A 12,675-nucleotide genomic window follows, 5' to 3' on the forward strand; every position below is an offset into this window, starting at 1 on the left:
CTGAAGGTCAGAAATAAAAAAATCAATACTCTGTTTCCAAGCTGTGGATTCATTGCAAAATGTTACTTAAAAATACATTAATATTTTTGAGAAGCTTGGGGTTGGATATTAAACCAACAACCCTGACCAATATGAATAGCCCTGATGGCTAAGGACAAAAAATCTACAGTAACCCCTCCAGGTATCTAAAGATCATTACAAAGTGAGAAAAAAACAACTTGGTTGAGTCTCATGAAGCTGATGTATTTTCAGGTTGGAAAATCATATTCTGTACTTGCATGATTTTTTCTAAAGTGATTTAGCCTAAACTGAAAATAAGCAATGGAATGTCAAGAAAAATCCAGTGTGCTTTACTTAACATGCAACAGCTCAGATAAACTGGTTCTCTACCACAATAAACACTATTTCAAGTAGAATTATTCCCTCTACTGTGCATTCTATTGGAAATTTACCTCTGCCTCCCATTCACTTTTACAGGTAAATTGAATTGGAGGCAGAGGAGTTTCCCTAGCCTTGTATATCTTGTATATACATTTGCTTCTCATTCAGAGTATCTGGGTAAGTTAGAAACCAAACAACCCAAATTTATAAAGCAATCTTAAATGCTAAAATACATATTCTTTCCTTTAGCATAATCATAATTTTACCTAAGTCAACATACCCTTTGCAGCATTGACTCCGACCAGGCATAGCCATTGTGTTCTACTGCCCACTGCAGTATAGTTCCCATAATGCACAGCATGACATCAGATTGCAGAATATTGACCAGACTTGCAAAAAGTGGGCAGAAAGGAGGAAGAGCTGGTGGTGGAAGTGCTGAAAAGGAAATTTGTGTTGGACATTTCAGCACCTCTAAAATTTGCCACACTCATGTCAAATGTCTGACTTTCAGAGAGCTTCACCCAAGACAGTATGCTAACTGCCTGATGAACAGTATCACAGATAACAGGCTACTGCAGCATTTTAAATGGCTTGGATGGAACAGAAAAGCCAAAACAATAAGCTGTTCAGAAGGCTGGTACCATGATGGATCACATTCCTGTCTATAACCAGGGAGATACAAATGAAATTGCTGCATTTTCAATCAGCTTCTGCCTAGCCCAAGTACAGAATGTTAGTCCAAGTGTTGGGGCAACACAGAGTGTGATAAATGCTGCCCCCTTCTCCCATCTTCTCTCAAAAAGAAATACCTGTATCTTCTCTGTTCTGTCTTTTCAGCTTTCTTTGTGCTTCTTCTGCCTGAAATAGAATGGTGACAATATTACTCAAAACCTGTATAAATACAAAACTAAAAAAAAAACCATTCATGCTTTATTACCTCATTATTTTTTTCCCCTCTTTTCCCAGCCTTAAATAGAACAAGAAAGCTTCCAGGTATTTTCAGTTTGTCTTACATTCTACTTGTAAAGTAGGGCATGTATCTTCAAAATTAATCTTTCATCTGGAGCCACCCTGGATTCTTTTTCTAGCATAAAACTGTAAGACAAGCCTGAGCTAAAATGGTAACTTCCATAAAGGTAAGGAAAAATACAGACTGTTTAAATATTTTCAGTAAAATGAGACATAAGAGAACCCACAGACAAGCTCCTGAAGGCCCACTGATTTTAGCAGCTCTATACAGGGCACAGGATCTGGTGGCACATACATCACTGTAAACTCATGGGCAAATTTTTTTAACATTCTCAAATAAGTTGACTTTTAAAAGTTAACTTTTAACCAGTAGAAAACAAAGCTCAATTCCTTGAAGAATTAGAAAGAAAGCAAAACAAAAAAAGACAAAATAAACCCCAGAAAGCTGAATTACTAGTTACCTTTGATTGCTCTGCCCTTGAGAGTAGAAAATAATTCTTCAAGGAATTGAGCTTTGGAGAGAAAGCAAAACAAAAAAAAGACAAAATAAACCCCAGAAAGCTGAATTACTAGTTACCTTTGATTGCTCTGCCCTTGAGAAATGATAAAAATACAGATTGAAGTTTTTGGCACATTCTGGTTTTAATTCATACAGCCCTCTCCCTGTTAATCCAGGTTTTCTACAAAGAAAAAAGATATATAAAGACATATGGTCATTGGTTATTAACACCTGTGAATAAATGGTTATCTAGAACAGCTAAAAACCACTGCTCAATAGACATTCTAGAAATCAAGTAACTAACAGTATTAAAAATTATTAATAAAGCCATGGGAAAACATCATGACCCAGACTCCTTTCTTCTATTCTATCATCTCCACTAATTTAAATATTCCAATTCTAAAATGGAAATATTAGGATAAAAGGAAACATACTTGAAACATGCCACTTCTTCAATCACACTTTCCATTCCTGTCTCTCTGTTCTCCTATGTTGAATGAAAAAGCAAGACAGTGTGTTACTGTTGTTCTGGAATTAAAGGCATTCAAGTATCACACAACCCTAGATAAGGATCCAAAATCAATGTAGTGCAAAGTTATTTTATTGGCACTTAAGGGAATGCTAAAGCATGTAACATGAAAATACATCCAGGAATAACACCTTTGCAAAAAAAGTATTTACAAAAAATTGTGCCTTAAAATAGTACTTATTTTTTCCTGTTTTTCCCTATTGTAATGAACTTGGATGTAACAGTAACAGAAGAAAAATCTACGTTAGCTTACTCAGTGTATCTTAGGAATATACAGTCAATATTTCTAGTTTCTAGGCCTTTAAAATGCAACAAATACAGGAAAGCTAAAGAAGACAAGTCACTGAAAAGTGGTAAAACCACCACAAAGGGCAGCAGGAAGAAAATCAGCTAAATATGTAATACCACTTCATACACAAATCATTTTTTAATGTCCCCACTCCCTTCCTGCAACACATTCACAGCAGTTAACAGGCCAGGGAAAAAGTATTTATGATTGACAACGTAATTTAGAACTCTACCTTAAATCCTAGTTTACTCTTTCATTCAACCTTAGATTTTTTTTTAACAAAATCATAATGCTACCCCAAAATTTCAATTTTCAAAATGTTTAAAGTATTTAGAACAATTACAAATATTTCAGAATTTATCATTAAATGTACTACTAGTACAGTAAAAGATTAGCTTCTGAATTTTGACTGCCTTCAGAAATAGTTTAAAAGTTTACTTCAAAAACACTCTAAAAAATTTTTTTTACTATCCTACAAAACTACTCATACCAGAATTCAGATATATGTTTCTGTACATGCAAATGAAGCATTTATGTTACTCAAGTTGTTACATCGTGTCTGACTCCATGTCTTTTCAATTTTTATTAGGCTTAAAAATTCAACATCTTATATTTCTGGATAGCTCCAAAAATCCACTTCTGTACATCTATTCAGGGTTTACAAGCAGACTGCAGAGACTGCCAGACAGAAGGTATGCTAAGAAACAGCATCAAAACCAGAAAAGAGCTAAAGAAGCTCCCAGGCTCCTTCCTCCTCCACATGTTGCTGCTTCTTCTATAGCTTTTTCCCCACCTTCTCCATGACAACTATTAATCTGTACTCACACTAACCTTGCTCTTAGCATAATCGTGCTGCTTTCATTCCACATTAAGTGGCATAAACTTGCATAAGGAAAATTTTCAGCAATCAGCCTTACAAAGATGAATTTGCTTCCCCCCCAGGTAACTTACATCTTCAGGTAATGCCTTTACTAATTCACTGTGAGCCATGGGCCTGATGCTCAGCTGATGGATGATCTCTCGTTTGATTTCATCTGTTGCATTTACCTGTCCTATTCCAGGACTGAATCTTTCACCTGTAATAAGAGAAAACTCTTCTGGTTTTTAGGACTTTAAACATTTATTTCTCTTCTTTTGCAACTTGAAGGAAAATACTGGAAAACACATCTCTTCTGTGAAATCTTGTGTTCACCCATTAGTGGTCACAAATTCATTACATTAATCTTCTTTCAAGGCTTTTCTCCTAGTAAAGAAGTCAGGACTACAGGGAGTTCAAAATAGAGCCAAACTTCAGATGACAATGAAGAATGCTTGCTTCAGACCATTAAAGAGATTAAAATTTAAAAATTAACTAAACGTGTTAAGAACTTACCAACAATCATGATAATGAGGTATAGCATCTCTTCTATAAGTGTGTTATTTTGTTGAACAACATCCTGGATTAAAATAAAGTCACAAAGAAAGAATTTACATTTTTCAATTAAAGGTAAAAGATTATTCTACATGCTGAAAATATTTTTCCAGTGTTTCAAAAATGTTGCCCTTTTTCACCCTTCAGACTCCCAAATTAAACTATGCTGAAATACAAACATTCTTCTAATGCAATCCAAGCTTCTTAAACAATGCAAAAATTATCATCAGTTTCTGACAGGTAAATTTGACAGGTAAAAATATTTATGCATATTTCTAACTGGCCAAACAAAATTAAAATAGGTTTATTCAATTTCTTGATTAGAAAAGCAAGTCTTGGTGCAAAAACACCTGATAAACTCTCCAAAACAAAACTGCAGATTTTCTGTGCAGTAGTACATAAAATACCTTGTTTGTATTTTCTGTGCTGAATCTTTTGCCATAGTCTGGAGTACTGAATATCTGATAAAGTTCAAAGCGACTCAGCATTATCATCAGGAAGTGATTTGGATCCATCATGGACACACCTGTCTATTAAAGAAAAAAATATGATAAACAGAAAATAGATTGTGCTCTTATAGCACGTTCATGTATTTATATACAATGTTCACAGCTTTTTCTTTATGAAATTCATTCCTCTATCCTGAGCATGAAGATTTAACTACTTGAGTTTACTCTTCTGTGCTCTACCAATAACTTCTCACGCCCTTTTAAGTGTAAAATATTCAGAGTTATTCTATCAATCTCAAATATTCTAAAAGTTCATTTAAAAACTTCTGGTTGGTTGGTTTTGTCTCTACAATCCTGTTCCTGATGATTCAACTTTTTAGAAAGCATAATAACACTCAGTATATAGTACATAAAGATTTAAAAAACAAAGGCTGAAGACTTTATCAATGCTTCCCAAACCTTTCTGGAAAGAATACTAGTTTCAATGTAGCCACAAACATTTACTTCCATTTCTGAACACGACTGGTCCAAGTTTTTTCTGTTTGTTAAACAATATATCTAAGTTAGCCAATTAAAAATATTTGTTGTTAGTTTACTATTGCTTATGGGACCACCTTTAAGACAGAATTATTTCCAAGAGAACTGAAGTTTATCTACCCAAATGGATGGCTGCAGATTATCATTAAAAATTAGGGGCAGATCGAGCCTCAGGGAGATACATCTGAAAGCAGAAGTAACTTGGGACTTCCGTATCATCTTGGGTATTGTTAACTCTAGGTAAGATTTGAGCAGCTTCCTGAGAAAAGGTTTTGCTGTCTGGGTGAACTACACACCCCAAGCTGCAAATTTTAGCTGTTGTCCCTCTCAGTGTAGAAGTAAGGCATCAGACCTCTCTGTGCCAGAGCTAAGTAGACTGACAGATTTGAAAAATCTCTTCTGAAGGGGAAAAAAAGTAAATTAAAAAACTACTACATAGGGTTCCACTTTCTATCCAGCATTTTAGATGCCAGCTCTCAAGAGAGGGAGAAAAGGCAATACATACATTGAGTACATTACTGAAGACCTGCAGACTCACACAACTGCAGGTAGAGCATGATCAACTAGTTAAAATACTACATTCTTGAAGATAAAGCATTACACATACATTACACAGAAAATTCTGCAATTCCCACAGTGTATTTAAAAAACAAGGATCACAACAGTATTTCCTTTACAAATTTCCCCCTAAAGACACAGATATAATAAAAAATAGAAGTTCTTCCACAAGAATTAATTTCCTTGTCATTAAAAGGTTCTGATGGAGCTAAAGCCAAATGCACACATATCCTGAAAATGCTTGATAAAAACAAAAATGGGTACATGTGGTTACCTGAAGCATTACTATGTCCTTGTCAAACATCTCCCTCCTGCATTTCACATTATGATAGTAATAAATCTGAAAAACAAAGCCAAAACACAATAATAAAACATATTTGATTTAAACTTATTTTCATTCTGGAAAAATAAACTTTGTTATACAGCACTAGTACACAAAAAAAAATTAAACTGGGATTTGAAAAAAATTATACAAATATAGATTTGTAAGAAAAAGCATTTTTATGTAACACAAAAACATAGTTGCTGGACCAGCTGTACTGGTGTAACATCTAGACTGCATACACTTGGAAGGAAAAATCTCATGGATCTTTTTTGGCTTCATTTTAAAATTATCTACTTTTTTTAGCAATTAAATGTTTGAAATCCACAAGAGAGAAAGCCCTTGCAGTTGGGAGGAATATTTATTCCTTGCTCCATTAATTGGTCTTTAATTATTTGAGATACAATCTTTCAGGAATTGTCAATTTCAGCAAAATGTTAATATTGTGATGGAGCCATACTTAACCTAAACCATCCTAGGAGTGAACTCAACAGTCCCCCACCCAGCAGCAGCAACACCACAACCTCTGCGTGGCACTGAAATGTGAGAAAGGTTGATTCTACCACAGTTAAGGAAAAGTAAAGACTACTGCCAGGTTTCCACCTGGGACTGGTGACAATCTTCAACATGCTGCATTTTCCTCTAGAGATAAACAATTTCTCACCAGAATCATCACATGGAAGAGAGCTAGGCCTGCCTTCTCTCTCTTCTCCACACTAATAATCCACGCATGTTGGTGGCTGCTCCTATCTTCTGGGAAAATATCCAAAAGGAGATGGCTGAACACAAGCTCTCCCACAGCCAAAGGAAAGAAATTACTTCCAGACTGCAGAAGCTCTATTACCTAAACTAAAACAGGCTCTTAACTTCAAGAGGCTGACAACCAGGGGAACTTTAACACAGAGACTAACTACTCCATCAAAAGCTATACTGAAATTTCAGATTTGATGGCTGTCTATAGTAATATGGGTGCTGCTATAATTTTACGTAACTAGAGCTCCTTTTGCTTTAATAATGACAGTTACGGACATCACCTTTATTAAGATCCTTTACATTAAGAGGCAAGAAGTGTCAGAATATAATATTTGAGCAGCATAATGCAGCCTCTAGTACACATGCATTGCAATTCTCTAGTGAAGGTGGGGGCTTGTGGAAGGTAAAGAACATTCTTGCAAAAAAAGTCAAGTTAAGAGCTTGTCAGAGAACTAAGCCCTATGTCTTCTGTAAACTATGTCTTGTTGAGAAAATGACTTTAGACAATCACCCTGCTGGGTGGCACTGACACTACTGTGTCTATTTTATAGTTGTTAAGCTTGAAACACCTAAGACCTAATTCATACAAACCTGGAGAATGTAGGTTTAGACAAGGAGCTTTTCTCCAGAAGTATGAAAGAAGAATGAGAGATAAAAGCCACAAAACTCTCAGTTCTATGCTGCTTCAAGTGTTTCTGTATGGTCTTTGGATTTCAATTATTTTAGAAATATAAATAGTAATAATAATACCTGTATAACAGTGCATATTTTTGAGACACTTATGTGGAAGTGATGAATGCATTACCAAAGATGCAATTCTGTACTTCATCCTGCTGTTTGACAGCATGCAGTAAAAAGGCTGGAGTCATTAACTGCATTCTAATGAAACTTTATGCACAGAGCACTAAGTTGACTGAGCACTGCAGCACTCCTGAAACAAGCAACTTCTGACTAAGAAATCAAAGACCAGTTTAAAAGCCAAAATATTCAAGTGATGTGAGTGCTGATACAAAATGCCTACCTCACATTGCCTTTCCTACGATTTTACAAAAGTGAATTTGAAATCAATACAGAAAGGTGTGGTTTTGAGGTCCAAAATTATCTTGGGGGAGTTACCAGAGAAGAGTGGTTCTACAGCTGCTATGTGCTTACCTGATTAACAAGAGAGAAGCCATTTCTCCTCCACATCCCTGCATGCACTTGAGCACACAGGACCAGGCAGCGTAGGGGATGCTCTATCAACATAGGCGGGCTAAGTTCACTCTGCAGTAAGAAAATGAAATATTTCGAAACATACAGAGAAACTCAAAGAAAATGGGACTGAAATTAAGGATGGTATTTGTGATCATTAAAATATTTTGGCAATACAAAAGAGAAGCAAATCTAACACATGTATTCCAGAAGTTTGATGAGCCTATTCACCATCTATCCAGTTGTTGCCAATGAACCTCACGTTCTGCCTTGGCTCCACAGAAGTACTCCATGAGGATTTTAGTTTATTCTTAAAGGCAGTGGGTTTCTTATCTTGAAACATCAACACTATCACACTGTCACTGGCTTTCTTTCAATTCAAAGGTTAATTCCTTGTTTCAAAAGACACTGGGATTTATTCTCCCAGTTATGTTTTCTCCTCTTTTAATTGATCTTAAATCTTTTTTCAACCTCCCCTTAAAGAAACAGCATATCAATAAGAACATGCAGGAAGCAAGAAACAGCTGAGGAAGTAAATTAGAACCTAGGCCAAGCAGAAGGAATCAGATCCTGCCAGGAGTTTCTAAAAACAGTTTCTACTACAAAAAGAAGGTAATGCATGAAGAACAAAATACAAACCCTAAACCTAAATTATCTAAGAGAGCAATACTCATTGCTTATGCTCCAGGCATGAGTATTTAGATATTCACCTTTTAAGAAGTAATTTTATCCACTAATTTTATCCACTAAAGAAAGCCTCTCTGAACAGAATTCACAGCAAAAGATGTCCTTTGTTTTATTTAAAATTATCCTACATTTACAGGACCAGTTTCACATTCAGCATTCATTACATTTAATGAATATGCTACATTTAATTACATACCAGGGGTAGAAGCTCTGGAAACTTATATGCCACTTCAGTTTTACTCAGCAAAACATGCAAGCCTACAGAAACACATGAAAAAATATATAACATATTGTGTGTAATATTATGTAATTCAAATATTAAAAGAAAGTCATCTAATTTCCTACTGGACACAATTACAAGTAAGTCTGCAGATTTATCACCTGGAGCTACACAGTGATTTCCTGAAGGCATACATTTTAGAATTAAAGTTTTCTGAAGGTATTTATAAAAAACCTGCAGTATAGGTGAGATTTGCCTTCCTTTACACTCTATTATGTCCCCTTAGTTACAGGCAAGTCCTTGGTCTATCAGGACAAATTATCAACCAAAGATTACCTCAGTTTTTCAATCCTGTTAGTCTTTACAGGTTCATAAAATATTTCAGAAACTATAATGAGGCCCCTACAAAATACACTGGGGCTTTGTCATTTGCTTTGTTTAAAAATTATAAGGGTTTTGCTTAAAGACTCAAACATTCAAAGTTATTTGAGCCACATAGTATTTTACTTAAGAATTACCTTTTTCACTTTACCTCTGAATTTATTTTTATCATATGACTTTCTGATTCTGTAAACTAAAATTCACCAATGTTTTTTCAACACAACTGTTGAACAAGGTAGATGCAATATAAAGAGATAGCTTTATTTTCTGGTGGCACATCTGTTTAATACAACTGCTCTCTATCAGACCCTTGATTAGTCTGATTCAACTGATTAGATTGATGGAATCTGACAGCTAAACATCTCAAACCAATCAATTACAGTCCACATTTTATTGTATCTAGTTTGCATCACTCAAGTAGTAAAAATAGTAGGAACTGCCTACAACACATTTCCCTGACAAATCCACAGGCATGAGACAATCTCCCCCAGGCCTAAAATAACTTCTCTCTCCATGCTTGATAACATTTTGCTTAGAGACTATCAAACAGCTAGAATATGCCCCAAAAGCATCCTGTTCAGGCTTTAAACAACCGTTGTGTTGTTTCTTATGTACACACAAATACAAATCATATTTATACAACATTTTCCATTTCCTGGAATATTTTAAAACTACTTCATACCTGCAAGTAAACGAGAAACTGGGAGATGAATGCTAACTTTTTCCTGAGAAACACAGTATCTGATGGTCTCAACTGAATGCCCACACATACTAAGAACAATAGGCTGCTCTCCATCAGTAAAACCACTATGACACTGCATCAAGACAGTCAGGCATTTCTTGTAAGCTTCAATTAACACTTTTTCCTAAAAGAAAAAAATCACAGTTTACAGAGATTATAAAAACAACAAAAAAAAAGCTCTGCAAAATAATACAGCCAACATAAAAAGGTCTGACAGGTTTGGTATTTTTACCATCAGCCCTGCAAAATTAAGATAACAAATCCAACAAAAGGATCTGAATTAAGGGGGACACAGATTGCAAAACTCATACTGGTATGTCTGATTAGAAAAAATAATCATTAGTATGTTTGGGTTTTTTTCTGTAACTGATGTTATAGGAACTTTCAGAGCAATGATCACGCTAGGGTAGTAAAATCTGAACATGAACTAACAGTGACATATTAAAACCAGCTTGAATGTTCAAGCACTCTAGGATCACTTGTTCCACCTTTTACCAAGCTGAAGTTCTGTACTCCTAACACACTCAGGGAGTAGAAACCTGATCTATCATCAAGCAGCATTTCATAGATTCAGGACCTACTCCTATATTCCCTCTTCTCTGAAAATTACAAGTATTGCGATGACTGGAACTTTCAGATGTGTGACAGAACTCTCCCTGCAACACTTTTTAAAAAGCTTAACCACAATCTTATGAACTGATCAGTTCAAGCCATAAAAGGTGTTTAAATCTAGAGAAGGTTTGCATGTGCTCAAGGATGATGATTTTACCTTATCGTGCAGCTCTGAGTTCAGCTCAACTGCTAGGTGTATTCATGTTTGGGGTTTTATCCCCTCCACACAGTCACATGTAAAAACAATTCAGATGGAACTTACATCTAATGCACACCAATCCTGCATCATTGAAATAACAAGTGTCAATTTCATCTGCAATGTAAATGCTGCTTCCCACTCTGGTTCCATTTCTATGTGTTGTCCCACTTGACGAGTTATTGGATCCATACCCTAGAGCAAAAAGAATTATGCATTTCACTACACATATCACTGAAATACGTTGACAAGATTAGCAATGTCCTTATAAATATATTGTTGCTACAACAGGAAAGAAGCAGCTTGGGACCATATGAAAAAGAATTGTACACATCAAAATAGTAGCAAGAAAACGAAACAGGAATTGGAAGAGAATACTCGGACAAAAAAGGTTTTGGATATGAGCTCTATTTGTTATGAAAATCTGCAGAGATTTCAGTATTTTGAGAAATACAAAAACGTTTGCATACATACATTATCTTACACATTTTGGGGTTTGAATGTATTTTCTAAGGATAGTTAAGTACTAATTAAAGACTGGGTACTACAGCACTTAATCAGCTCTTGGCGTAAGAAGAAAAAGGCCAGAATGATCTGAGGATTACAATATATTCAAGAGACTATCATAAACAGACTAAATAAAGCTAAGCACTGAGAAAGGTATGCTACTGAAGTACTGAAAAATGGGAGTGATTCTGACTTACACCTTACTGATCACACATACAGTCAATTTGCCCTTGTAAAAGCTGCACTGCTTTTAAAAAACTCCGCTTAATGTAACACAGCACATGACAAGGCTGGGGAAAAATAAAACACAGTGAAGAGGTCTCTTTGTATGTCAGAACTAGATATTTCTCAATACAAGGAACAAATCTGCTGACAGTTAAGTTGTAACTGGAGCTCTCACTATGAAGGAAAGTTGGTTGAGATGGACCCGATTTCACTCACACAACTAATTGTGTCTTGTCTGCATCTACAACTACAAAATATGTCCAAACCAACATTTTGCTGTTTGAATCACTCTTCCTTTTTATTGCTCTCTACAACACTGTTTGAATCACTCTTCCTTTTTATTGCTCTCTACAAAAAACCAAATTTTAAAAAGTTAAGTGAGATGTCATGTTTCAGGAAAACATGAGAACTCCAAAAGTTATACTGCACTGAAGTTATAAAATGGAGAGTATGTTAAAAATTCTTCCAGTTTTATATCCTGATAGCTACTTCTGATTTTGATTTTGCAAATTTTTTAAATTCAAATTTCCATACCTGCATACATTTGAGTAATTCCAAGAAGGCATCAAAACCTTCCAGGAACTTGTGCCTCAAGTTGTCTGACCACTCAGTTGGCTTACTTATCAACACATACCTGGGTATATTAGAAAGATGCAAGTGTTAATTTTGTATTTTTTTTCCCCCTCCTCAATTGATCAAACCATCATATAGTTACCATACTTACTTGAGATCCAAAATAAGGCTCTGAACACGCCTGAATTTGAAAGCCTGCAGAGCAGTGTAACGTTCAAACTGAAACCTGCCTTGGATGTCACGGTGCCTTAAGTGGTCCATAAAAGTTTTGATGATAGTGGTCATGAGATTTTCTTCTGTTATTAGCATTCGAGCCTATGCCAAAGTACATTGAAATTTTCTGTAATTAACAGATGCAGCTAACAAGAGTTTCATACTGCACCATGAAGTTTATAAAATACACAGATTTTAATCCAAAATAGTTACATCAATAACTAAACCAGAAGAATATATTGAAAGTGCATCTTCCAAACATTCACAGAAGGCAAAAAAAGTAATCCAGCCAGAAATTATCACAATCCAGATCTCTTTCTTCAGATCCCTGCTGTACAGAAGTCCCACTATAGTTAAGCTCCTGCTAACCTATATTTATGACACAAGACATGTGTTATTATGTGTCTTATAATTAACTTGTACCTCCCTTT

At 35.3% G+C, this 12,675-nt stretch overlaps 1 protein-coding gene across 1 annotated transcript in view; it reads right to left on the reverse strand.

Moving 5' to 3' along the window:
* UBR2 (ubiquitin protein ligase E3 component n-recognin 2) overlaps positions 1-12,675 on the reverse strand; it is a 49,973-nt gene that overhangs the window by 18,326 nt on the left and 18,972 nt on the right. The window contains exons 12-25 of the mRNA XM_008939545.1: positions 12,183-12,346; positions 11,993-12,092; positions 10,793-10,921; positions 9,859-10,042; positions 8,772-8,833; positions 7,850-7,960; positions 5,897-5,962; positions 4,486-4,608; positions 4,040-4,103; positions 3,619-3,743; positions 2,284-2,336; positions 1,928-2,030; positions 1,191-1,239; positions 662-816 (exon numbers count right to left, since the gene is read on the reverse strand). Of these exons, the coding sequence (XP_008937793.1) occupies positions 662-816; positions 1,191-1,239; positions 1,928-2,030; positions 2,284-2,336; positions 3,619-3,743; positions 4,040-4,103; positions 4,486-4,608; positions 5,897-5,962; positions 7,850-7,960; positions 8,772-8,833; positions 9,859-10,042; positions 10,793-10,921; positions 11,993-12,092; positions 12,183-12,346 (1,488 nt within the window). The remainder of the gene's footprint in view (positions 1-661; positions 817-1,190; positions 1,240-1,927; positions 2,031-2,283; positions 2,337-3,618; positions 3,744-4,039; positions 4,104-4,485; positions 4,609-5,896; positions 5,963-7,849; positions 7,961-8,771; positions 8,834-9,858; positions 10,043-10,792; positions 10,922-11,992; positions 12,093-12,182; positions 12,347-12,675) is intronic.

Source organism: Merops nubicus, unplaced genomic scaffold (assembly GCF_000691845.1).
Source record: "Merops nubicus isolate BGI_N331 unplaced genomic scaffold, ASM69184v1 scaffold5944, whole genome shotgun sequence".
Lineage (NCBI taxonomy): Eukaryota > Metazoa > Chordata > Aves > Coraciiformes > Meropidae > Merops > Merops nubicus.